Below are 27110 nucleotides of genomic sequence, written 5' to 3'. Positions count from 1 at the left end.
ATACACTGAGGGGAAATTTACCTGTTTAAGCCTTGATGGGTGGAGCAATAAACACAACAATCCCACCATATGTGCCTGTGTGACAACAGAAGATGAGGTTGCGTATCTTTAACAATAGATATGTGGGGAAAATGCCCACAGGCTATTTTAGAAGCAGCTGTGAAAGCTGTGAACAAAAATTAAACTGTCCCTTGCAGAGTTTTGTTACAGACAATGCTGCAAATGTGGCAAAGATGAGACACACAATAAGAAATAAAAGGATGCTCCTTAATAACATGGCTGCAGTGCCTATTTAATGCAGATTTCAGTCAAAGACTTAAGTATATCTTCTCCAGGAATAAAATAAAATGAAGTTGCAAAATATTTCCTTAACAACCAATTTGCTGCAGCTTCAGGGAAAGAGAAGGAGGATCCAAACTAATTCTCCTTCAAAATGTTGGATGGAATTCTGTGATTGATTGTTTTGGACAATATAAAAATTGTCTTATTTTCATAAAACTTTGTGAAGCAATCCATGCTGAAGTGAGTATCCCATCCAAAGTATTTAACATTGGATTAAAGAGGAATGGAGAGGATACACTCAATTTACCTGCATCTTATATAGGCATAGCCTTAAACTTCAGAGAAATTGCTGCTGCTGTCTACATTTGGAAGACACTTCAAGATCTATTGAGAAAAGAAATACCTCACCAGAAAGTTAAACTCCAGGCAATAAAGAAGCAAGTGGCCAAGCATTAACTGTATGGCATTTTCTTGGACACATTCTTTATCCCAGATATAAAGGTAGATGCCCAACTTCTTAGGCAAATGCTGCTGCCACGGCATAGGCATCTCAAAATCACTCCTCAGTTATGCCAGTCATAATACATTTCAGGGCTGGAGCAATACTGTTTCATCAGAACAAGTTTACTGATGGTGGTTTGAACAAAGTCACTTCCTTGAATTGGTGGAAATCATTAGCTAGGGACCTTGAAAGAGAGTTCCTTCAGTTGCTAAGCCAACTTTTCACAGCAGTAGCTTCCTCTGCAGGCACAGAGAATATTTTCATCTTTTGGTATCATTCGCTCAAAGCTAAGAAATTGATTGCGAGTTGAAAAAGCAGGGAAATTCATATTTTTGTTTCAGTCTATATATCAAAAATGGACAGGAGTGTGGAAGATGAGAGCAAGTTGTAGAAGTTTTAAAGATGTCCCTGTTAAGAGTTAATAAAATTTGAAAGTTAAAAAAGTTTAAGGACAGCTGTCAACCAACAGCTGAGTCAGGAGATGGCTGCAATTGCAAATGTGAAAATGTGTTAACATTTTAGTTTAATAAAATAAATGCTATTGTGTCTGCATGTGTGACTGATTTAGTTACCATTCCTAATATATTGCTTCATAGGCAGATTGATGCAAATAATGAATATAATGTACGATTTCCTAAATTTAAAAAATTAACTTATATAACATATTGCACAACATACACTTTTAGATGTTGCAAAATGTTCTATTGAGTTCTAAATTAACAAGTTTAGATGCTTATGCTCCAAAATATCTGTTAGTCTATAAGGTGCCACAGGACTTCTTGTTGTTTTTGAAGACACAGACTAACAGGGCTACCTCTCCGATACATGTTTTGATGGTGTGATCTGCACCATTGTTTAAGAAATATGTGAAGCAGTATCTGTGGGAAACTTGTTTTAAAAATCAATGATTTTTCTCTTAATGATTTAAAAATCAATCTATCCAGTTGTAAATGCATTAAAATAAAATGTTTGTTAACTAATAAGGATTGAGATGGTTTCTCATTAGTATTTGAGTTTAGTCACAAAGATCCTAAACTTTAAAGGGGATACCCTGGTATGGAGGAAAGCCAGCATTTATAGGAACTTAACCACAGGCTCCAAGATGATAATTTGTTAGCACAGCTCCCCACAACCACTAGAGAAACAGCAAATGGATTAATACTTACATTATACAAGTCAGCAAACATGACTCAGTTCCTAAACCACAAAAGATTTTCCAGCCTTTCCAGGAAAGGAAAAAAAACAAATAAATTAACCCAGAACAGCAAGACATGTAAATGAACTGCAGAGCTGATTTGCCTGAAGAGGCCGTATTCCAAGAGCTGTGCTGTCACTACTGTACCTTTAAGGCCTGGACCACTGTGTTTGGGAGGGGAGAGCAGCATTCACCTGTCAATCAGTGTTGTTTTGAGAAAGAAGACAAGAAAGGAGGGGGTGAGGCGCAGCTGCTGAGAAGCGCTACATAAAGCTTCCAATCTGGAAGCAATTTACAGAGAACTTTCTCTCTGTGCTAACTTGATTGTTAGCTTATTTTTTGCTTGCAGTTCGATTCCAGTTGAAGGCAGTGTAATTCACTTAAGACAAGCAGTGGCTTATTGGATTCTCCAGCCATATGCTTGATCAGGAAGACGCAATTGGCTGTTCTTCTGAAATAAGAATTGCTTTGATTTACAAACACAGACACGCACTCCTTAAAATACATTTCTTTTTAATTTGGACGTTGATAGCTCTGCAAAATATTTCGCCCAGTCTCTTTTCCACAATTGTTCATAAATATGCTCATACTCTGCACCCAAGTTAGTTTAAAAAAAAAAAAAACACCCAAAACCTTTCACAAGACTCAACGATCCAGCCTCCCACTTACTCTCCCCAAGATGTCGCACCTGTTAATTTGCTTTCACCACAATGCAACATATTTTATGAGCACTTCTTCTTAGCTTTAACAATTTCAGAAGAAAAAATAAACAAGCAAATCAAGGCCTTAAAGAATGAAAAAAACTTCTCCTTTTCTGCATGTAAGACAATCCCTTAAAATCTTTTCACTCCTTTGCAACTTTGGGATTTCAGCTGAAATATGCATTATGTGAGGGGAAAAAGGAGCCCCTTTCATCCCAAATCCCTCTCAAAAAAACCAAACCAAAACAAAACATCAAGTCTCAGTGGTTTAGGGAACACATTAGGAGAGCTTCCTGATTATTAGATGACCCTCTGGACCTCCTGCCACCTGGCTTCTGCATATGGCCACATTTAGAAGGTTAAAGGCTAACCATAATGGTCACACAGTCTTCATGATGGGTCAGACATCAGCGATACAACTGCATACAGTTTCAGAGAGATGGTAATAACTAACCAGTTAAAAGTATTTGCCAATTTAATGTTTGTTAACAGAGTAAGGAGGAGTTACCACAGATGGGCCTGATCAATTTTAGTTTGGCAAAAAAAAAGTTCCATTCATATCTTGCAGCTAGAAGAGCCCCCTCTGAAATAGGACAAATCCCTCACAGTATACAGGAGTGAGCCAGCAACCCTTGTACTGTCAAGGTGTCTTATCCCAGTCTGTGTGTCATCAGAATATCAAACCTAGACAAGAAACCGTTCTCGCCTACTCTGTCCTCCGGCTCTTATCTGAAATAATTTCACCATCCATCTTCTAGCCATTCTTTAACTCCATCATTGCTATCCATCAAGACCTACAAGAACTTAAGTTTCCTCATCCTTCACCTTTTTTAATATATCAGGTGGTTTCCCATCTAAATTTTAAGGCTATATCTACACTACATGAAAGATTGACTCCGATTGGGTCAATCTTCCAGGGTTCAATTTCATGCACCTGGCAGGGACGTGCAAAATCAAACTGTCTGGGGTCAACAGTGGACCCCTGTTCGACCCAATATGGTGAGGAGTAAGGGAGGTCGATGGGAGAGTTTCTCCGATCGACCTCCCTCTGAGAGCAGCCAGGTAAATTTGTAGATACGTCGATTCTAGCTACGCAACTGCTGCAGCTAGAATTGCATATTTACAAATTGACTTTAATGTCTGGTGTAGCCTAAAATGGAAGCCTACACCTTGCCTATTCAGGCAACTTTTCCCAAATCTGTTTGAAAGATGGGGCAGCTAGGATAAACAGGGCTACAGGACAAAGCTCTCGATGCTAGGTCATTGAGCAGACTAAACTGGTTCTTTTTTTTGAGCAAAACAAGCCAAGTATGCAATGTGAAATATATAAAGTGAGCCCACTGAGACCTGAATGCTTTCCCATTAAGGCATACACTACCAACCCAGCCTCTGCAAGATACAATATGGATACCCTGAAAAGGAAAAGTTAGCTAAAAAGCAACTTAGTACTCAGTAAGTGAAGGGCTTTACTTTTTGACTGCAAGTGGAAAACACTCAACTGATTTCCACTCGAAGTACCAATCTTCCCTTTCTTAATAGCTTAAAAAAAAGAAAAAAAAAAGAAAAAGACAGCCAGAAAAGGCAAATGAAGCTGTCTCACAAAAGCCCTGCACGCACAGAGTGTCTCATGAAATATAAAACTGCCGCCAACTTTTAAAATGCCTTTTTTTAAAAACCCCACACACATACACACACACACACTTTGGCACACAAGCCTTAAGTTATTTCATGTGAATGTTTCAAAGTTGTAGACTGCCACTTTCTTTTGTTTGTTTCGCCTGGTATAAAGATATGAAGCAATGATGTTGGAATAGCATGAAGAGTAGGTACAAATGCTAAACAGTTCAATAGCATCATTTCTGCATCACTGCTGAACACTTGTACCACGATGTTTTTTCCCCCAAAGCTGCTGGCTGGTTACATACATATATATATAAAAAAAAAAAAAACTAACAGACATCCACTGTTTTCAATGTGAAAACAGTAAAATGTAATTCTGAATAACTGCATTTGCCATAGGGTCCTTGGGAAAAGGAACTATAAAATATTTATTAATTAAAAGTCTTTTTATTTTTTTTCCACCCTTAAAGAGCAAATATACACTTAGTAAGCAGAGCTCAGATCCACTGCTATTGAGGGCCTGGAAGTCTTTATATTTTACCTATTCCCCATGGCATAGCACGACAAAGGAACAGCTTGCAGCACAGAAGCCGCTAGTGTTCCTGAGAGATCTGCAGCTTTGGCTAACCTCATTAGCCAGTAGGAGCTGAAGATTCATTAGGCCTTCAAGTCTTGTCTGTCTCAGCCAAATGCTTCTGTAATGGACTCTGCAGCTCAGCAGTTCTCCCTGATAGGCAAAGCCTTGCTAATGCGTGGTCACGCCCAGGCTCTGGAAGTGGCAGAGCTGTCAGAGCGAGCGACAAACATGAATGGCCATATTCCTCTGTATTTCAACCCATGCTAGGATGTAACACGAAACCATAAGTGCTGAACCTATGTTTTCTTATTACTCAGAGGACACGGTATTGATTCCAGCTAAGACTAAATTTCCAGAAGGGGATTGGGGGGAGGGGTAAATTTCAGTGATAAAGAAACTAGCTGTGCAAAAAGAAAGTGCATTTAAAGGTAGCTTTAAAACCAGATTAAAGGTCTAATTGCCACTTGGCTGGAGAGAGACTCCAGCTCCAGCAGCCATGCTCCTTGGATCAGATGGGCTGACATTCATGCTTTCTTTCACAAGTCCATTGGGCAGCAGAGAAGCGCATCCCCAAACCCCCTGCTCCGCCACGGACACATCTCTCCCGGCAGATCACGCTCTCTCCCGCCCAGGTTCATTTCCTCCGGGTCTTCTGTCCGCCTGTCATCGGAACTCATAAATGGGTGCGCTGTGCTCAGGGACATGAGTTAGATTCAGAGACTGATACCTGAGAGGAAAGAAGAAGAGGGAAGACAATGACAAGACCCAATGGGCTACTTCCTTTTCAGCCCTTTCCCTGAGCCCTGCATCTGTCCAGCTGGTTACACTTCAGGATCTGACCACTGACTTCAGAATGGAAGCAACTCTGAAATGTGGCTCTGATTGAATCCTGATGTTCAGGTCCAGCACTTTAGCTTGTCTACAGCCACAATTCACAATACACCTATCCAGTAACCTCTGAATCACCTGTCACACCTAGGGAGAAAAAGCTGAACCCACTGAACTCGGACCATTCCATTCATTGCTGTGCTGACATCCCACCTAATCACCATCTCCTAACAGCTCTATGGCAGCCAGGGCTGTTGCTTACTTTCCTGATACTGCAAAACACACAGGGCTAATGATTTTTTCAAGTTATCTAGCTAAGGAGAGCCAGCAGGCTAGGATCTGCCTGCTTACCATGGCTCCTGGGAAGATGCTCTATCAACTAGGAAGCACCAATCTGAATGAAACCAGACAATGTTGTAGCAGCAGAGCAGTTAGTTGGGAAAACACACTTTGCTCTCTTTTCAAAAAGGCCTGTGCGGCTTCCTCCACAGGTGCCTACTTTGCAGCCGATCCTATCCAGAGCAGGTGCAGGGAAACTCAGAGGCGACGAGCAGAATAAGGAGGACAGGGGAGGTCAATCCTGCACTGGCTGACCTGTAATGCTGTTCCTGCCTCTTTTACCCTAGCAAGGGAGCAAGTATGCGAGAGGCTTGGGGCTTGCTAGTGCTTAGAGTGGAGGACTGGGCATAGCACAGCCTTACCATGCCCACAGGCCGGCTCTACTGCACTGCTCAGGAGAGCACTTTCCTTTGGACCTTGCTCAAAGTGCAGCCGACTGAAGCCATAGTGGCACAGCCAGCAGTTTGGCGCTGGAAAGAGCCCCTTGCATGACGGTTCCGACCTTCCTTTCTCATGAGCTCCAGAGATATCTGGACAGTGTATATGGATAGGGGCTGTTCAGGAAACCCACACCTGCCATATGCCAGAGGAGTGACTGATGCCGGAGTTACCGAAGGGCCGAGTTAGCAGCTACTCCCCCCATGAGGCTTTGCATCAGTTATTGGGACAGTGTTATCAAGATGGGGATATTAAAACAGGGACAGCTCTACAGCAAGTAGGAAAACCTATTCACAATATTGAACAGTGCCACCAAAGCCTCTGCAATGAGCAAGAGCCAAGGCCAGGAGAGACAGACAGGAGCCCATGACTTGGACCTGCTGGTGAGCCCTGCAACTGACAGACACTGGGCTCCAGCACACCATGCTCACAGGGCAAGTGGGGAAGGGAAATGCCCCAGAAGTCAATCTTGAAGAGGTCACGAGCGAATCACCAGCACCACAGAATAGATGGTATTTTCATTGCAAGACGCTGGGAGCTTTTTGCCCTGCCAAGGCGGGTCATGCAAGTTGCTGCTTCCTCTCACCATCGTGTCGCCGAAGAGCGAGTCACTCTGGTATCATACAACATGCAAGATGCCAGATAGGCAGAAGGAGGGAAAGAAAAGCCTGTGACATGTAGCAATCACACTTCGCAGCAATTCACCAGCAGCTGCCTCACTCCCCCACGTCAGATCTTTTGGTCTCTATTTTCCTGTGCTTTGTGGCTACTAACAGGAATGGGACTGGGTAGCATTTTATTCCACTTTTGGCACTGGCACCTCCAGCTGACCTAACCACACACTATATAAAAACCCTCTCTCTGTGCCAGCCTGAGTTTCAGACACCAGGGGCTGAGAGTGAGGCTGGGGGGAACACTGTTCTTTCACTAGCACAGTGAGGACCTATGCAATGGTCCCGCCAATATTTTTCCATCCACTGGAAGAATAAATTTTGTTATGTGCGCCAAGGCACGTGCGGATATGCTCCCCAGTATAAACAACCGCTGCTGGCTCTGACTGGCTGTGGATGCTCCACTAATCAGCTGGGCGGCATCTGAATCTCTCCTGGGTGGCCGCCCAAGCACACAGCTTGCAGAAAACACTGGTCCCACATTCGATCCCAGGGCTGGGACAGAGAAGCCCAGCCACTGCTAGCGCTCCTCAGCAGATGGAAGGGAAGGAAACTCTTTTTACCATTCTGAACTCCTGTGGTAGTAATAGCCCTCTATAGATGCTGCAGACTTCTGGAAGCAAATGTAATAAAATCCAGCAAAGGAAGCACCGCTGATGTCTTTGATCGTGTGATCTGGGACTAGGAACTGCTCCTGCACAAATGGAAACAAAGATTTGTATCTAAAATGGGTTTGAACCTTTGCCTCCAGGAAGTCTCAGGCTGCAGATTGGCACCTGTAACAAGTTGGAGGGGTCGAGCACTGGAAACTGAATAAAGAATAGAGAGAGTATTTCATAGCTGTAACTCATTTTAGTCACACCAGCATGGACCAAAGGGACTATTCAACAGGTATGTAGTGACCATTGTACCTTTCTGCGAGATCGCCTCTGACAGTCTTAAAAGGACACTGTCCATTTGTAACCCAACTCATTTTTAAAGAGCAGATTAGAAATAGTTTCAGCTCTTCCACCTGCCAATTTGTGGTTTTACAATCAGATGTTTCTATTTTTAAAGACAGTGGTTTTCTCCCCCTGTGCTAGCGCATAAGACCCACATAAATGGGATGGAACAGGTTTAACTGCCCAGTGGAAACAATGAAATTGGCTATCCAGCAGGTCAAAAAACACCCAGCCAAAAAACTCTCTTATTCCTTCCAGCTGCCTACCTGCGTTGGGTGCTGCAGCATAACTCGACAGAAGTGCCATTTTTCAGATGATCAAGCAAATAAGGATAAATCTTTAGCGTTGCTCTAGAGACACCCTACCCAGAATGCCATTCTGTATGCAGTGCCCATACATTTCGTGTTTTAAGTGCTGGCGGTTTCAGACCCGCTGGCTGGAGGGACACATCTAGAGGCAATTTTTTTTTTTTTTTTACCTTCCACCTCATGAAGACATAGTCCCCGTTCTTCAAATCCTCATAATCAAAATCATCTGAATTAAATGTTTTCGCATACTGGTAAAAGGCCTGGAATTTCCCCTGAAAACAAAGGAGAAACAAAAATCTGTTCCTAGAACATAGTTAGATTTTCGTTAGCGTTTACGAAGAGAGGAACATATTGGGTCAGAGTCTCTGCGAACTGCACCCTGCATTGTCAGGAATGGGAAATGGATGATCCCGTAGAATTTTTGTTTTTATTTCTAAGTTTGTGAATTTATGATTTCTAAGCTGAAGCTGTGACAATAAGACAGACGAACTAGCTGACTGGCCACAATCCACGACAGACATCCCTAACACCATCCTCCTGCTGGGCTGTCTGCTGGCAAGTCACAGCAGAGGTGCTAGGGAGGGAATGTTCTCCCCTAGAGCTGGCTGAAGATTGCACCCGTACAGCCATGCCTCCTGCAACTGTGCTGTTAAAACAGTGGTCCCAAACTTTTCAGGGTCATATCCCCTCTCCCCCCATCTCCACCCCACAGCCTAGGGTTGCTGACTTTCTAATTGCACAAAACCAAACACCCCTTCTTCTTCTTCAAGGCTCCACGCCCTGCTCACTCCATCTCCCTCCCTTTGTCACTTGCTCGCCCCTCACCCGCACTCACTTGCTCATTGTCTCCAGACTGGGGCAGAAGGTTGGGTTCGGGAGGGGATGAGAGCATCAGCTTGGGATGGGGGTCTGGGTGGGGACAGGGATAAGGAGTTTGGGGTGCAGGTGGCAGCTCTGGGCTGGAGGCAAAAGGGCCTGGCATGTCAGAGGTGGTTACAAGAGGAGGCAGGGGGTGCAGGCTGGGGCAGAGGCATGGGAGGTGTTTCAGGATGACAGCTCTGGGCACCGCTCACCTCAGGCAGCTTCCCACAAGTGGCCATGTGTCACTTGGTTCTAAGCAGGCAGCTCTCTGCACTGTCTCCAGCTGCTGGTACCATTCCCGCAAGTCCCACTGGCCATGGTTCCCAACCAATGGGAGTTGTGGAGTTGATGCTCAGGGCTGGGGCAGTGCATGCAGCCCCCCTGGCTCTCCCTATACCTAGGACCAGCCACTTCTGGGGAGCTGAGTGGAGCCAGGTAAGGAGCATGCCAAACCCATGCCAGACTTACAGTGGCAGCAGGAGCAGAGCCAACGCTGGGGCCAGAATCACAGTTACAGCTGGTGTGGGGAAAAGCAGGGCTGCATGGTGCTGCCTCCTCACTCACCATAGGTGCTGACCTAGTCACCGCCACATCTCCCCATGGCCTCCCCGGCAAAAAAATTCTCCCACCCTGCAGGAGGCCACGCCATACACGCAGGGGGCCCTCTGTGTTAAAGGTTCTCAGTTCTAGTGCTGTCAAGCCAGCACCTTTCCCCAACAATGGAGAGCATCTTTAACGGAAGGATTAAGAACAAAACTCAAAAAATACTCGACTGGAGAAATCCAACGACCCTTCAGCCATCCTTACAGGAAAGGGGCAGCTCCAGGGTGCAAGGCAGCCTGCCGCTGTGATACTCACACCCCTACCCATTGGCGAAATCAATTCATTCAACCCACAAATGAGACTCTGGGTCTGCAGAGAACACAGCCTCTCCTTATACATGCTAGCGAGAGACATACAACTTGCTGTGGTGCAGAAGATCAGAGATAGATGCCCACAGACAAAAACCAGCATACATGTGAAATCCACCCTCAGCGAGTGGGGATTCTTTCCCCTCATGTACAATAAAGTGACTGGCAGAAATCCCCTATCCTGCCTCTCCCTCGGCCCAAGTACTGTGTTAGGATGTGAGAGCCAGAAACTCCTCCCACTCAACAGGTGCCCGTGTTGGTCTCTTCCACTCCCCTCTCCTCTCCTCCCCTCCCTCAGGCCTTACTCCAGGTGTGGCACCATCAGCCAGGGCATCATATCATTTCATCTCAGCAGCAGATCACAGATTCTGCCTGGCAGCAACCGAAAAAAATCTAGAAAGAAATCCTCCAGCCAAGGCAGGGAAGTTCAGAACGAACCTTCCTGATCTAAAGGCTTGCCTACGCTGGTGAGTCGTGCATGACACAAGAGCACAGAGGTCAGTGCACTGCTCAAAAATCACTAGTGCTGCACATGGGGCAACATGTGCCAGAGGCGCTTTCCCGAGCAGAGTCGGGCTGGTGCTGGTCGCTTTTCTCACCAGTAGTGTCCACCACGGCTTTGCATCAAGCATAGCTGTGTTAGTAGGGGAGGGAGGCGAAAAGAAAAGAAACGAAAAAAAAAGAAAGAATCCTTATGGGAGAAAGCAACCAGGAGAAGAGCCAAAAACAGAACTTTTCAGGCTTATAGATCAACAACAAAAATCTACCACAGCAAAGCCTTTTTTTAAATCCTTTGCATGTCCCCTTTAAACAGGTGACGTGTTTGGGGCAGTTTTAGCTCTGTAGGCGGCTGCCAATAAGTTCAGTTACCCAGTGTTTACGATCAACGTCTTCATCTGCATCCCATTTCCGCGTTAAGAAGGGGTGCTTTTTACTGATTATTTCCCCTTCAAAGAAAGTCGTAAGGGTCGGATATTCCTAGGAAGAGAGTGAAAAAGATTAAAGAATGAGCAATTTGGCCAACAACAAAACAAAATCCAAAACTCCAGGCCCCGTATAGGAGAGGACACGTACTCAGATACTGGCTAGTACCTTTGCAACGATGACACAACAGCATCAAACTCCACAAAGGGGTCTGAAAATTCAGTCTGATGTCCCCCTTTCTGTTTTGCATCTTATTTGATGTAGACTTCTAACAGGATGCCCCTTCCCATATACCTCTCCCATAGTCCATTTCTTCCATTCATCTCTCCGCCAGTGGTCCCCTTGCCCACAAGTGGTCTGCTGACTTCTCACACCTGAAATCTGCTCTTTGAGAAGGGATCAAAGGCTATGGTGAAATTAAAGAAAAAAGGTGACAGATCAGGCAAAGCCATATGGAAGAATTAGGCTGGACGGGCCGGCCTTGCTCACATATGCTGAAACGCTGATCTTCAGAAGTCCCCTTTGTGGCAGCTACCAGCCAGTGAGGCTTAGTGTGCCACCAGCTGAAATATGTTGCTTAGCTCTGGAGAAGCTTATAAGCAAAGTAACTAAGGAAAGGAACGTAGAAGTAGAAAGAAACCTGACAGTCTGTGTGCTAAGCCAGTCAAATGCCAGAGAGGTCAGCTGTTAACACAGGCAGGTCCCACATGAAGGGTGTGGAGAGAAGTACTTCAGGAAGATCTGGCTTGTCTGGAGGTTTTGGACAAAGATACATACCATCACCAGTTAATTGGCTCTGCAAGGTCAGGCCCTCTTCAATCAAACCTTACCGCAGGGCTATCATGTTAAAACAATTTGTAATTAAGTTTTCTACAAAACCATTTATATTTAATAGGTTTACATTGTGTGAACAACCAAAGGAAGGTGATTAAGGTACCCAATAGTCCTCTTACTTATGGATTCAGCCTCACAGACCTTCATGCCTCTAGCCAGAAATTAGAGCAGAGACTCTGGCCCTTCACTCCCATGGAGCATAGAAAAGGAATTGAGTAACAAGTGCTCACCTCTGTAAGGCCTTTAATCTTCAAGTATCCACAAAGATAGGAGTTTTCCATATCCACATGCTAGGACAGAGAGCACAAAATCTGTTAGCGTGTATGGCCAGGGACAAGACACCCAAGTTGGCCCAATGCACTTTTGTGTATTGCGCCTCAAAGTTTTAGTTCTGTTAAGAGTGGTACAGAGCTGTATTGATCAGCTTTGCTCATAGGTCATTCATGGTGATCACACAGTGGGTATCTGGACTCGGGAGAGAATCATTTAGAAGAAGCCATTTCACTTTTTTCACAAGCAGACTGGGGAATGTTTTGTGTGCTTTCAGAGAAGTGCTAATACGTTCTACTTGTATAATCCCTTTCAAAGGACCTCAACATGTCTTGAGAAAGATAGCTAAGGGCCCCTGTTTTACAGAAGGAAAAGCTGAGTTGGAAGTTAAGTGGTCTGCCCTAGGTCACAGCACATCAATAGAGCCTGATCTCCTCATTTATCTGTCATCTGCTCTGAACACATGCTGCCAGCAATCAAGACATCGGCAAGTGACAAGAACAGAGGGAACATTCTCCGAACAATCAGATCATTCTCCCTCACCACCTGGAAATCTGGTTTCTTCCTTGGCTTTGAAGGCAAATGTCAGTAAATCTCTCACCGCTTCCATAACCTGACACATATCAATGACTTCTCTCTACTTATTTGATAGCAAGACCCAACCCCCTCTGCACAATACCATTGCTGTTGCACATGAGCTTTCTCTGGAATGTCTGCCATCTGGAAAAGTCACTTTTCAAACTGTATCTTAAAATGCACCTGTCTGCCATTCCCAATACAGGTTGAACTTCTCATTTGATACCCTCGGGAAAACTTGGCCACACCCATGACAAGTGGTCATCCAGTTAACTAAAATCATGCCAGATTACAGATGTTGCCGGATGAGGGAGTTCCAGATCTGAGAGCTTCAACCTTGAACTTCATTTCGACACCACCCCTTTTATCAGGCTTTTGAGTGAATAGTGAATGTGTTCACCATGCACTGCCTAGTTACTAGGATACTTTGATCCAGAGCCTTTCCAAAGCCAACATCATTTATAGAAACTTCTGCTTGGAAACCCACAAATCACCAGATCAGTTCTCAAAGCCAAAGAATCTGAAAAAACAACCATCACATGTAAAGATGCATCTTTCCCACCTGTAACAAATTAAGTGAAATATTTCACTGCACATACATGGAATAATTGTAGTGAACTCTACCCTTTGGACAACACTTTTTAAGTTAAAAAACTGGGTAATCGTTAGGGGAAGAAGAGCTGCAATGAAGCTGATTGTCCATCAGAGCACCCCACTGACACTAGCTGTTCCAGGTACTCTTGTGCTGTTGACAATGTAGCTGTATGTGAAGATTGATGGTGTGACTTAAATGCTACTTGTGTCTGCTGACCTTAGGACTTTGACATTGTTCCACAACACTGACCAACACGTCAGGCATCATGATAGCTCTTGTCACATAAAACCCTAGATCTTTTGCAATCCAGCTGGAAACAGGGTCGTAACATAGCAAGAGCATATCACATATCTGCTTGCCTCTTACACACAACCCTACTTCTCTCGCCAGCTCTGGCCAAAGTGTTCATGCCATTGCCTACAACTAAAAATAAAGCATGGAGAAACAAAACAATCGCTCTAAATAGGAATTGGGGGTGGGGTGGGGGCTCAGTTAAAGCTAAAGCTGCAGCACAGCTGGTCTCAACTGGGGCTTTGCTACATTCCTCTCCAGGACTGACTGCTTTGGTTTACTCTAAGGCATGGATGTCCAACCTTTTGGCTTGCCTGGGCTGCATTGAGTGAAGAGGAATGGTCTTGGGCTGCATATAAAATATATAATATAGTTAATGTATATAAATCACATAATAATGTTAAAAGTTTACAATCTTGTGGGGCCGCATTACTAGCTGTCTAGGGCCGCATGCGGCCCATGGGCTGGACACGCCTGCTCTAAGGCCTGGGCTACCCTGACAATTTTCTCAGCCTAGCCCTCTCACTGAGGGAGGTGAAAGATTTGCACCTGATCACATTAAGCTGACTTAATCCCCTGAGTAGAAGCAGTTAGATTGACAGAAGGCTTCTTCTCTTGACTTAGGTTATAACCACCACAGAGGTATAGCTGCATGGCTTCCGTGTAAACACACACTCCACTGACGGAAGGGTTCAGTTCACCTCCCTGAGAGGCAATAGTTAGATCCATGGAAAAATACTGGAGTTTGGGCAACTGAACTCCATCTGTAAAGGACATGGATCTTTCGCCTTTTGAGCAACACAGCTGGGTCACTGCAGATCTGGCCTTAGCTACCATTGCTCACAACAGTGGATTAACTACTGCAAGAGAAAAAGCCCATCACGCTATGAAGGGCCTATACTAGAACACAGTGGCAACACGGGAGCTGTGCTGATGACATACCAGTAGACATGATCATTGTTTGTTGTCAGCACGAGGCCCAAAGGCTTCAGAGCCAGGAACTAGACATGCATGGATTGCAAATCTCAGGGCTGGAAAGCTGAAATCCCAGTGCCAGCCCCTCAGAGCCAAGCCACCTATGGTGACTGGAGAACCTGATGTCTGAGGCAGCTTACAGTGAAATGACTAGCATGTGATGCAGTAGCCTCCTCTGCAGTTCTCTTGATGCAGGCTGGCTTGCCAGGCAACTACCCACACAAGCTATTACCCACCCACTCAGCCAATCTCAGCAGCTCTTCTGTCTCTACTGAAGCTGTGGTAAGAAGCCCCCCAGGTTTCATGCACTTACTACTTTCTACCCCCACAGCTCCAGGAAGGATGAGGGGCTGACAATTTACGGAGCAGATGTGCCCCAGATCATGAAGGAGCAATTTGCAGTGAGGACCTGGTGGGTCCCTAGAAAGCCCTCACCCAACTCAGAGGTTGTTCTTTCCTGTATTACAGTTACCTTTGTTTGCAGGCCTGGATTAAAGGGCAAAGACTGCTCTGGGGAAGGGGATCCCCCTGTATCACCTCCACCTCATAAGTGCTGCTGGCCCAGGTTACATGTGGAGCAATGGACTCTTTCCTAGGGTGTCAAGGTCCCTAACCTTCATGCGACATCCACCTAGCAGGCCCTGCCTGTGCTCCCCACCAATGTATAGGGTTTGGGAGGCACCAGGGCCTGATCAAATGAAAGACATGCCCTAGGAGTGGAGGAATCACATGATGGGGGATGTGCTGAGGTCAATATGGATCGGCAAGGGAAAAAGGCCCCTGTTGATCTTTGAGGGAGCAAAAGGTCTCAATCTAAGAGAGAAAGATGCTTTAAGAGCAGATGCTGCATGTACGGACGTTGGCTCTTGATCTCACTGAAATGGGAAGATAAGGGGAAAGAGATCTCTGGGGGTGATCATTGAAGAAGGGTTCTCAGGAGTGTAGTGGGTGTCTGGGCTTAGGGGACAGGGTGCCTCGGGGTCCATGCTTTGGCAGCAGGGGTGCACAGGAGACTCTTGGGGGGTGCTCTGGATGAAAAGTGGGATCTCTGGTGAAAGGACCCTCGGAGGGGAGACACGGAGCAGTGGAGAAGCACGCTCAGGAGCGTGCATGAGGGTGGAGCAAGGGAGCATCCTAGGGGCTGGCTAGCAGGAGGTCAGTGGCAGGAGATGCTGGTGGGAACTCCCATGGGAGGTGGGGCATAGCCAGGATTCCGCAGGGAAGGGGTGATCTGACTGGTCTCTGGTGGAAGGACCCCAGGGGGAGATGTGAAGGGTGGGTTGGGGGCTACTGTGATGGGCGCTTGGGGTGGTTCCCTGAAGGGTACTGGGAGGTGCTGAGGTACCTTGAAGGGGGGAGGAGGAGTGGTCAGGAAGTGGTAGGTAGCACAGAGGCACCCCAAAGAGGAGAGGGGTGGTCGGGGGTGCCCGGAGGGCGAACTGGGGGGGCGTAGGGATGCTCCAAAGCAGGGGACACTAAGGGGGGGTTCTTCAAAACAGTGCTGCAGGGGCGGGGTGCCTTGAATGGAGGAAAGGTGGTCGGGGGACACCTAGAGAGGGAGCTACGGGCCACAGGGGTGCCCCGAAGGGGGAGGGAGTTAGGGGGGTTCCCCGCTGGGTGCTGGGGGGCGCCAGGCGTACCCCGAAGGGGGGAGGGGCGGTCGGGGGTGCCCAGAGGGGGCGCCGGGGGGGGAGGGCCCCGGGGGCTCACCTGCATCACCACCTCCACCTCGTAGGCGTTGCCCTTGCTGCGCTGCTGGCCGCGGAACTTGGCGCCGCTGTAGAGCAGGGAGGTGGCGACCCCGGGCTGCGCCGTGTTGATGGGCGGCGGCGGCACCAGGCTGGCAACGGCCCCGCGGCCCCGCGCCGCCCCCGGGCAACAGCACTCGCTCCGCACCGGCATCTCGGGGGGGTCCCCGGGCGCCAGCGTGACTCGGGCTGCGGGGACCGGCCCGGCCGCCTCACCGAGCCGGGAACTCGCCGGCTGCCCCCGCCGCCTGGCTCAGGGCCTCCCGGCGACGCCTCCGCACATTCTGATTGGCCCGGCGGGCGCCGCGGTGGGCGGGGCTCCCTTCCCATTGGTTGGCCAGCGTCACGTGGCCATCCGCAAGGCGACCTGGAACTGGTAGTTTTCTTGTGGCCCGAGTGACGGTGCACGCGGAGGGACAAAAGGCGTTTATGACGCTGATTGGTCAAGGGGCGCGCAAGATGGCGGCGCCCAGGAGCGGGCAGCCGGGTTGCGGGAGGAAGGGGAAGGCGTTTGTCCCTCAAGCCGCGTCCGTGCAGCCCCTGTAGGCAGCGGGGCTAGGAGCTCTTGTGTACGCTGTAGGGTTGAGCCAGGGATCCCTCCTACCTTCGTGGCCTGCTTATCCCGGCGGGCGGGGCTGTCGGGGGGCTCTTTGGGGAGCTCTTGTTACCGGCGGGGGGGGCTTTGCAGGGGGACCTTGTTACCGGCGGGGGGACTGGTCGGGGCGGGGGGGCTGCTGTTTCCAGAGGGGGTCTCTTTGGGGCCGCCCTTGATCCCGGCAGGGGCGCCTTTGGCCCGGGTAGGGGTGTGTTTGTGGGTGGAGGGGGTGGACAGTGATCCTGCTGAGCAGTCCCCAGTCATTAGGAGCCCGGGTGTATAACGAGGCAGTTCCCATCTTGCTGTTGCTCCCTGTGTTCCCACAATGTGGCGCAGTTGTCAGCGGCTGTTCTATACCAGGCTGCCGAAGGCTCCACAGCTGTGCCTGACTCCTCCTGCCGGGGGCCCCAGCCCTTTGCCACCGGGCACAGCACGGGCGTACACACCACCAACAGGTGAGGCCTAAGCTGGACAGCAGTCCTGCCGCGTGCTTGGCAAGTTTCAGCATGGTCATTTGCAAATTGCAGGGATCTTTGTCGGTGGAATTAGCCAGTCCTGACCTCATTTTATGAGAGAGGCAACACTTGCTGTTTCCAGAGGAGGGCTTTGGTTTGTGTGGTGGGCCCCAACTGAATATTTGAAGTGGTTGGTTGGAAAGACCCAGACATTTCAAGCCCAGAACATTTTTTCTGTGTAGGAAGAAAAGAAAACAACATCCCTGGCCCAGCAAGTTTTAAATCTAGTGCCTCGTGCCTGCCGCCTTGTGTGCATATGGCCTCACTGAAGCAGCAGTTAGTATGTGCTGTCAGTTCTATTTTAAGTACTGTTAAGACCTTAGTCACCATGGTAACTGAGTCCTTCATGTTCTTTAATTTATTCTTTCTCACAACCCTCTTGTAGGGTTGAGGAGTGCTGTGATTCCCTGCTTTATATAAGGGGAATGGGAGAAATTGAGGTCACACAAAGTCAGTGGCAGAGCAGCAAATCAACCCAGGTCTCCTGAATCCCAGGCTAACACATCACCCCTGGTTCATCCTTCCTTAGTTGTAGAAGTGACGCTTTCAATGTCTTTCCTGTGTGGTTTTGTTTGTACAAGGATGGTGAAATTTGACCCTTTGTTTCTCACAAGCCAAAACCTTGAACTTGCAATGAAATGTATATCCTGTAGCCCCATTAAAACTAGACTATAGGTCTGTCTTGTGGCAGGATTAAGGCCTTGAGAGCACACTTGAATAATTTTCACAACATGCCATTCCGTAAGTCCCTTGGTATTGCAACTGTCATAAGAACATAAGAACGGCCATACTGGGTCAGACCAAAGGTCCATCAAGCCCAGCATCCCATCTGCCGACGGTGGCCAATGCCAGGTGCCCCAGAGAAGGAGAACAGAAGACAAGTGATTTATCTCCTGCCATCCATCTCCTGCCCTTGTTATGAAGGCTAGGGCACCATACTTTATCCATGTCTTGGTCTGGGCAGACAGCTTTTGCCCACACTGGGACTTTGGAAACCTAGGGCCTGCGTGTACAGTAAGATGTTGGAGTGGAGCCGTGGTTCAGTAATGGTTTTTAACTCTTGAGACTGCACATTATTCACCTGTGTTGTTATCATATGGTGAAGGGTTTGGGGAGGTAGCCTGTTCTCCCTGCTTTGTGTGGGAAATGGGGCTGGGTGTCTGTCTGTAAATGACCCAGTCCCCAAGATAACTCAGATTTTGGGAACTAGATGCACATAGCTTCCAGTTTGGAGCTTCTCTGCTGTTGCTCTGAATGTCCTCACAGAGCCTGTCTTCCCGTGTTAATTCACTCCTGCATTGTAAAGCCCAACAGAATTATTGAGGCAATCTAGTCTGGCCTCCTGCATAACACATGCCCAAAGACACCCTTGAATTCCTTCATTAGTGTTCCCCATGGTTTTTTGCCATGTGGGCTGCCTGTCAGTGCAGGGATATAGCTGTGTTATGTGTGGGCACTGTCAGGGAATTAGATGCTGTTCAGAAGTCTAATGGTCAAGCCTGGTGATGGTGCACATGCTAAATGGAAACTGCTTCTAAAACTGGAGTCTGTAATTCCTAAGGGTAGACTTGCTATTGCATTGGCCATGCTCTTGGACATAATGGGTGCAGCTGAGAGGAAGACTCTCAGTTTTAAGGCTGGGGGAAGAGCAAAGAGATCACTGCTTCCCCGGTATATTAGGCTGTGTGCTCCTGTATACCTGGTACATGCAGGGACTCAATCAGGACATGGCATTTATAATATGTTGTGGGCAGTGATCTTGGATCCAGCCAGAGGACATTCATGGCAGCATGACAGGCTAGTTTGTTACTGTAATTTAGGGGCTATTCTATCTTCAGGCACTCATCTGCTTCTGTCTCAAATCACGCCAGAGGGAGCTGTTTTAAAAGTTGGCTGGATATGGTTGGAATTGCTGCATCTCTCCAGCAGGTGGAACAGCTGTGAATAGCTGAGCAAAGCTGGACAGGTCACATAACTTATTCCCAAGGGAGCCTCTTGAGAGCTGGTCCACTGACGCAGGGCTAGTTTAATATTCTGCCCAGCAAAGAGGGGCTCAGAGGGAGGGAGTGCAGTAGCGTATTCCAGGCCTGCCTTGTGCTCCGGGGCCTCACATCTGTTTAGTATTATCAGCTGTCGTGTTTATTACAGTAGTGCCCACAGGGCAATCAGGAGTGGGCTTCCACAGCGTGAGGTGCTGGACATACATAGCGAAACAGATGGTCCCTGTCTCCAAGTGTTTACAGTCTAATTAGATGAGAATCTGAAGCGGAGTGGACACGAGGGTGGCAGCAAATGACACATTCGTGCCATTTTGGGCTGGAGTGTTAGAAACGCATCATCTAAAAGGAGAGAAAAGAGCACAGCAGGGGGAAGCGGCTAAGAGGAACCAATGTGGAGGCACGCAAGCAAAGAGAATAGGCTGGAGCAAACAGCTGATCAGCGCAGGGCACAGACAGTTGAGTCAAAATTGTAAATTCTCACTGTGTCCTGCTTTGGCTTCTTCTGTCTTGATGGGCTGGAGTCTCTGATTCTTCCTCCTTGCAGGTGTCCCCCAAGGTCACCTGGTGTTGGGAGGAGGAGAAGCAGCCATTGGTCCTAGTGCCCCCCAAGTAAACATTATGTGAAAGCTGTAAATAGAAAAAAGACCTGGAGCATGTAATATGCCAGCATCCTCTGTTGATACACGTGGGACAAGGGTTGCTTTTAGGGGGAAGGGAGTGTAAGAATGGTGCTATAAATTGGGCATCTTCCTTCTACCTGGGCACAGCTGGTGCTTAGGTTCTTGCAGACAAGATTAGAATGAGGGTGGGACAGGGATTAAAACCAGACTGGATGACCCACATGCATCCCTGGGGCGATGTTTTAGCTTCAGTGGGTTCACAAAAGGGCTCAGCCTGGCGTGGTGCTAAGCCAAATGAGCCATAACACACTTTCTGTTGTGGTGCCTATTGCTTTGCCTAGGGGTGCTGTGCAGCAGGTATAAGACTGCAGCTAGGGCCAATTTGCTAGAGGAAAGCAACCGCTCTGGCTTGAAGAGGGGCCCTTGGTTCACAGTGAGCCCTCTCCCAGGACAGACCAAAGCCCAGAGAGATTTGGGCACATGGGCTTGCAGACGGGGATGCTGAACCAGTAAGGCTCCGAGATGGGGAAGGAGGATACAGCTGTGCCGTGCGGAGCACTGCCATGGGGAGCTGGCATGTCAGAGGGAGGGAACGGGGAGGGGCTCGAGTGTTCTTGCTGCTCTGAACAGATGTACTTCCCCCCTCCCCCTGCAGAAAGGAAGAGGTTTTACCAGAACGTTAGCATCTCCCAAGGCGAAGGTGAGTGCTTCCACCAGGACTCTGGCTGTGTGTCATCTGCATGGCCCTTTGTATGACCACTGGTCACAGGCAAGGGCAGTTAGCCTCGCAGACTCTGCCTGGAACACAGGCCCTGCCTGCTGGCAGACGCTGACCATGCCTGGAAACCAGACCTTGAGGGCCAACCTTAGGACCATCAGTGGGGAGACTCCAGGGCCAGATGTGTTGCTGGCCTTGCCCTGGATGAATTTGCCCCTTTCAGCTCTCTCTCTCCCTCCTGTGCTTTCCCCTGGAATCCCACCAAGTTTCTAATCTGGTCCCCCAGGTGGCTTTGAAATAAACCTGGACCACAGGAAGCTGAAAACGCCCCAGGCCAAGCTCTTCACTGTCCCCAGCAAGGCCCTGGCTATTGCAGTTGCTACAGAATGGGATTCCCAGCAGGACACCATCAAGTTCTACACTATGCATCTGGTGAGCACGGCTGGCTTCTGTGGAAGGGGAGGTGCCACGGTGAACCCAGAGCAGCTCCACACCACTGTTGCGGCATGTGCTCCTTGGGCCACTCTCATGTCCATAAAGTTGCCTCTCCTGTGCAGGGGGTGTGTGGGGAAGGGCTGTCATCACATGTGCACCTCCTTCCCTGCGGCCGCCCCCTCACTGTAGCCTCACGGTGTGGGGCTGGGGCTGCCCCTGCCCAGTGTAGCAGGAGTAGTGGCTGTGGGCAGGGGGGAGAGGCATATCAAGTAGCCTCACATTGGGAGGTGGGGGATGGGGCTGCCCCTTGCATTTCAGATTTTGACTGGGGATTGGAAGAAGCAACATTAACTATGATTCCCGGGACAGTCTAGGCACTTGAAAATCTAGTCTCCTGGCAGGTAATTTAGAAATTAGCTGACAGGAGCCCTGAATCTAATTCCTGTTTAAAAGAGACTCCTAGTGGACCTACTTCGGTCTAATAGTAACATGTTGTGACATCTTGTGGCAAATCACTCAGGGGACACTGTTAGGTTTAGAATTTTAATATATATATTCTTACTTTGTTACTAACTGCAGAGAGACCCATCAGAAGTCCTTAGTTCCAGCTCAGCTCTGGCAGGGGCCTGGGCTGGCAGATACATCTGGGTTCTATGCAGAAACATCAGAATGGCCATGCTGGGTCAGACCAAAGGGTGGGTAATACATGCTGTATCGGGTGCAATAATCAGGATAGCCCCCACTCTTGCTGGGCTTCTGCCTGCATTCTCTTTTTACTCCAACAGCTGATCCTGATCCTTTCCTGGTATTTATTTATTTTGGTAAATCGGGTGGTTTTGGTTTAAAGAATGTTGGTAGGAAACCTAGCCTCCCTTCAAACTCTGCCTCTAGGCTCCCTAGGAAAATTCCCCCATTAGCCAACCTTTTTTTTAATCTTTTGACTGGAATAGCGGACAATGCTTTGGGGATTATCTGAGCCTTATTTTGCTTAAATGACAAGCCTTTTCTTATCTTAATCACCCTGCCTCTCTTTATAAACAAACTCCCTGCCCCTGAAGACTGTGCTGCTCGGTCACACTCAGGTTGTATCCTAGTTAACATTGCTGGAACTTGAATATTCATGGTGCAGAGCCCCTGGAGGAGAGATATAATTCACCTCTTCGACCAGCCAGTGCTGTATGTACCTGCATGTGGGCAGGTGTGGCCGCTTACAGCTCTCGTTGGCCATGGATTACTGTTCCCAGCCAATGGAAGCTGTGGAAAGCAGTGTCCCAGTCCACTACGTGTCCTGCGGCTCCCATTGGCTGGGAACGGTGATTTGTGATGAATGGGAGCTGCCAGCAGCCACACCTTTGGACATACAGGTAAATATAGCAGCAGTGCCCAGTCCACAGGCCTCTTACTGTCTACCCTTGCGCTAGCGCCATAAGAATTCTTCAGCTGTTGTCAGGGATCTTGTAAGGTCTGAACTGCTGCAGCTGCCTCTCCAGGATTCTGGCTAGTCCAATTGCCTTTTGTCTTGTAGACCATGTTGTGCAACACAGCTTTGGACAACCCATCTCAACGAAACAAAGAGCAGCTAATCAGAGCCGCTGTGAAGTTCCTGGAGACAGACACTGTCTGGTAGGATACTGTCTAGGCTTGAAATTCACTTGGGGGAACCTCTGGCTTAGAAGCAGGCCAATCTCATTATATTATTTTGGGTCCTGTATCTTCTGGCTGCGTAGGCAGGAAGGCTGACTGGAGGTTTGGAAGCGCATTGTTAGGGGACTGGTTGGCACAACGGCAGCCTTTGTGACAAACACATCGACCTTTCTCTTTTCATAGAGATGCAGCCTCCCCAGTAACCCCAGTGTTTCCCTCGAGCCTGGCAACCAATGTGGGTCAGAGCATGGGCCCTTTCTGAAAGGGGACCACAGAGAGGCACTCCCTAGTGGGAGGAGAGTACATCTTACTCACAGTGTGAACTTAGCACCAGCCCTCCAACATCACCACCCCCTCAAACTCACACAGCTCATGGAGATTTCACCACTAGGAAGGGGGCCAGTTGAGCCGGGTCTGAATTTATCTCCACGAGACGTTGCTCTTCAAAAGTGCGGTGCAGGAGCCGTGGATTTAGCTATGAGGTGTGTGGCAGTTCCCGTGCTAGACACTGCCACACGGTTTGTTTTTTCACTGAACATGTCAGCCTGCCCCACTGAGCTCCAGCAGCTTTCAGGGGTGTCTGCTTTGCAGAGACAAACCTGTGTCGCCGAGCCTGGGTGAACTGCCTTGGGTCGTGGTCTGGGGCTACAGGTATCTGTGTAGATGACTGGGCTATGAGGCCCTCCCTCTTGCTGGATTTTATAAAAACACATTAACCACGTAGCTGATGAGTTCGTGCTTCAGAGACTAGGGTCCACTGGATACCACTGCATCCCACTGGCCTGACCCAGTGTGCACTGGGGTTGACTGCTGACTTGCTGGACAGCAGACAAGTCAGCGGCCTTCTCTGTGCCTCAGTTTCTCCATCTGTAAAACCAACTTGCTTTTAGTCTGGTGGCGTGAAGCAGAGCTCGAGGCTGGTGCTGCAGTGGGCTGAGAACAGCCCCTGCAGGTACTTCAGAAGGACAGACACACACCTGGAAATAATATCACAGCATCAGGGCCTAAATGTGTGCAGGGCTGTGGGAGCAGCATCCCCCCTTAGAAGGCTGAAGAGCTGACTGGTAGCCTGTCCAGCAGAGGGCTCTGGATCTCAGGGACTGTCAGCAATAGAAGCTCTTCCTTTCCAGAGCCCGCAGTATCTACTCACTTGAAGCTTACAGCTGGTTGGCACCTCTTCAAATACTGGGCTCCCCGGGTATCCCTGAAGCAGGCTCAACAGTAGGTTTGCTCCAGGTAGTGTGTGAAGGCCAATGATTTGTCAGTAAAGGTTGTGTTCTTGTTGTAATGTCCTAGTTACAGGGTAGAAGAGCCAATGGCTCTCGTGGAACTGCAGAAGAATGAATGGGATCCCATGATCGAGTGGGCTGAGAAGCGGTAAGACGTCAAAGACTTTCCCATCTCACTGCTAACTGCCTTCTCTGGGGTATTCAAAGCGCACTTGGCACTGCAGCGTCTGAGAACCACCGCTGCGGAAGACAGTTGAGTTTACGAGTTGTTCTGGTGCCAGCCTGCTGGGCAATGGAAAAGGGGCATTGTGGGGCACCGAGGTGGCTTTGGAGGCCAGAGACCGTTCAGGTCTCCAACAGTGAGGAGCTGCTTTTGGCCAGTCTCTAGCCTGATGGTTTGGTTATCCCTTCATGGAGTTTCTCAGCTCATTGAGGAGAAAGGGAATTGGGCTGGTGAATTCTATAACCGAGACCAGATATTGCTGCAAATTCAACATTGCAGTGACCGGCTCCATGACCGGGGTAGAAGATATTCCCATGCAGTTGCTGAGGGGTAAAAGCAGGTATAACCCCAGCAGACATCGGTGTGGGTTGCATCTGCTTACACCAGGACTAAATTTAGACAGTCTTGATTCATGATACCAAGGGCACCTGTGTCAAGGGCTAATTGTTTGGTACCATCTAACACATTCCAGGTACAACGTGGAGATCGGCTCCTCTACGAGCATCATGGGGCCAAACATCCCAGCCAGGACCAAAGACACTTTCACCAACCATTTGGCATCTTACAATATGTGGGCCCTGCAAGGTAATAAGGGTGATTTTAGCTGGTCTCTCTCTCTACCCAGGGCATACAACGCATCTTGAGCAAATACGCCTTTCTCATTTTTATCTCAGCAACAATGGATCCTGATTAGCAAAGGGAATTTCACATGTGCATTAACTGTGGACTTGACTCTGTAGAGTGCATCAATCCATGGCACGTGGGGGATCCTCTATCCCTTAGATCTTACTGAAAACCTTACACCTTGGCTGTACCTTCAGAAGGTGTGATGATGCCGATGTGATTTTACATAACTGATTGTGGTGTGTGTTTGATATTTCCTCTCACTCTGGCAGGAATAGAATATGTGATCACACAGTTGAAATCTCTGATTCTGTCCATGGGACTGATTGACAGACACATTACAGTAGAAAAAGCCGTGCTGCTGTCTCGCCTGGAGGAAGAATACCAGGTAAACCATGTTCTAGAGCTACCCTATAATTCAAATAGCAATAATCCCAGTGTGACAAGTCATTTCCCAGCGCAAATGATTGGCAGCAGAACTGCCTGTTGTTACCAGAGGCAGTCACTCCACCAATGTGGTCAATGTGATTTTGAGTGTGCAGCCACCCCGGTCGCATGAAGAACAGCCAAAGGCGCTTAGGTCTGGGTATTTCTCTTGCAGAAGCTGGACTGCTGCTTTTCTGTCCTCCTCCAACCTGCAGTGCAAAACCCAACAATGGTCTCTACTCTATGTATTGGCCAGGCCTAAGCACTTTGCTGAGCACTAAGCTACTGCTGATGTGACTGTTATGCACAACACCATCCCTGACCTTAAGTCTGGTGACTTGGTCAGACTTTCATTGAGTAAGCTTTGGACCAGGCCCCACTACGTTGCCTTCTATAGCCCCTTTCTCTTGAGGGTCTCTGGGCTCTGAGCTAGCGCTGGTGAGACTTTGTGCTACTCCTGGGAGCTACTACTTCCATTTATAGACAGAAAAATGGAGGCCAAGAAGACCTGCCGTGCAACTCCCTTCTAAGTCCCCAGTGAGCTCATTGTTCTCTCTTCCCTCAGATCCAGCGGTGGGGCAGTGTGGAATGGGCCCACGACTACGATCTGTACGAGCTGCAGGCCCGCACGGCTGCTGGGACCCTCTTTGCTCACCTCTGTTCAGAGAGCTCGACGGTAAAACACAAGCTGCTACAGGACTGAGGCAGAAGAATGCCCAGTATAGATTACAGTGCAGCCTGGTGAATTCAAGTCCTTGGCCGGCAACCAGTGCCATCCTAGCCCCTCCCAGCATGGTGACCTAGCATTGAGGGGGCCAGGACTTCAGAATGAGTCCTAGCTAAGGCCTCTCTTCCTAGCTCGGCTAGTGCTGGAGAGTGCCAGTGAGTCAGCATCCCTTGTTACAAGGGAGGCACTGTCTGAGATCCCTTCGTCCCCAGTTAAATGCCCTGTCACTGGCTGTGACCCTAGGCTGTAGCTCAGATCACTCAGAAGGGTAGCTTGTCTACCTCCTATCCTGCAAGGCTCCCATCCATGGGACCAGCACCCCTGCAAAAGGGCTTCAGTCAGGCATATAATTGGAGACCAGACCCAGCTGTGCCTACTCCTCACCCACTTATGTGCTGCCCCTGCACAAAGCTGGGCTCAATCCCAGTTTGATTAAAGGCATCTCGTGCTTGATACTGGGAACCAGTGCTTGTGGTCAGTCATTTCGTGTTTCCCCACCCCACTGTGGGATGGGTGCTGCCTCTCTACACACAAGCCCCCAGAAACCTACAGCAGAGCCATCGCTGACTGACAGCTGGTCTGCTTCCTTCCCCTGGGGCTTCTTCTGTGTCCCTGTCTGAGGATCTCCATGCTCAGGCAAATGCATGGGCCTGCTTGCTGGGGTCTGGAAGGGAGCTCCTGCTGGTTTTGTTTTTGAAAGAGATGTGACACTCCAGATGTGCGTTTGGTTTTTGAGTAACTCAAACTCCTCAGTTATATGAGGCCTGGATCCTGCAAAGGCTTATGCATGTGCTCAACTCTGTACTCATTGAAAACCCACTGACTGAGCTGCAAAAGTCTGATCTAACCCACCCCTTTCCCTACAAGTTTAGGAGTCTTGGGCTTTCACTGAGGCTGGTCTCTGAAGATTTCGGACTCATAAGAAAAAGGTCAGCTAGGCAGTTGCTGTGGAAACCTCCCATGAGTA

General features: G+C 48.5%; 3 protein-coding genes across 4 annotated transcripts in view; 1 reads left to right on the top strand and 2 right to left on the bottom strand.

Moving 5' to 3' along the window:
• Positions 1-3688: 3688 nt before the first annotated feature.
• On the bottom strand, positions 3689-16633 carry GID4 (GID complex subunit 4 homolog). Its single transcript, XM_075010996.1, has 6 exons — positions 16350-16633; positions 12163-12222; positions 11045-11152; positions 8573-8674; positions 7717-7847; positions 3689-5604 (listed from the first exon to the last, which is right to left on the bottom strand). Exons 1-6 carry the CDS (start codon positions 16539-16541, stop codon positions 5541-5543), a joined length of 657 nt encoding a protein of 218 aa, XP_074867097.1. The 5' UTR covers positions 16542-16633; the 3' UTR covers positions 3689-5540.
• A 506-nt stretch (positions 16634-17139) lies between these two features.
• On the top strand, positions 17140-26947 carry ATPAF2 (ATP synthase mitochondrial F1 complex assembly factor 2). Of its 2 annotated transcripts, XM_075010981.1 has the most exons (8): positions 17140-17437; positions 20773-20817; positions 21122-21267; positions 22796-22893; positions 24211-24291; positions 24839-24951; positions 25263-25378; positions 25982-26947. In XM_075010981.1, exons 1-8 carry the CDS (start codon positions 17308-17310, stop codon positions 26117-26119), a joined length of 867 nt encoding a protein of 288 aa, XP_074867082.1. In that variant the 5' UTR covers positions 17140-17307; the 3' UTR covers positions 26120-26947. The 2 variants fall into 2 exon arrangements, with proteins under 2 accessions (XP_074867082.1, XP_074867083.1); XM_075010982.1 differs by lacking the exon at positions 20773-20817.
• The window catches only part of DRC3 (dynein regulatory complex subunit 3), a 22753-nt gene continuing 21043 nt past the window's right edge, over positions 25401-27110 (bottom strand). The window contains exon 14 of the mRNA XM_075010979.1: positions 25401-25625. The gene's annotated coding sequence lies outside the window, so the exon portion shown is untranslated. The remainder of the gene's footprint in view (positions 25626-27110) is intronic.

This window comes from Carettochelys insculpta, chromosome 16 (assembly GCF_033958435.1).
Source record: "Carettochelys insculpta isolate YL-2023 chromosome 16, ASM3395843v1, whole genome shotgun sequence".
Classification (NCBI taxonomy): domain Eukaryota; kingdom Metazoa; phylum Chordata; order Testudines; family Carettochelyidae; genus Carettochelys; species Carettochelys insculpta.
This window is presented reverse-complemented; position numbering and strand designations above follow the sequence as displayed.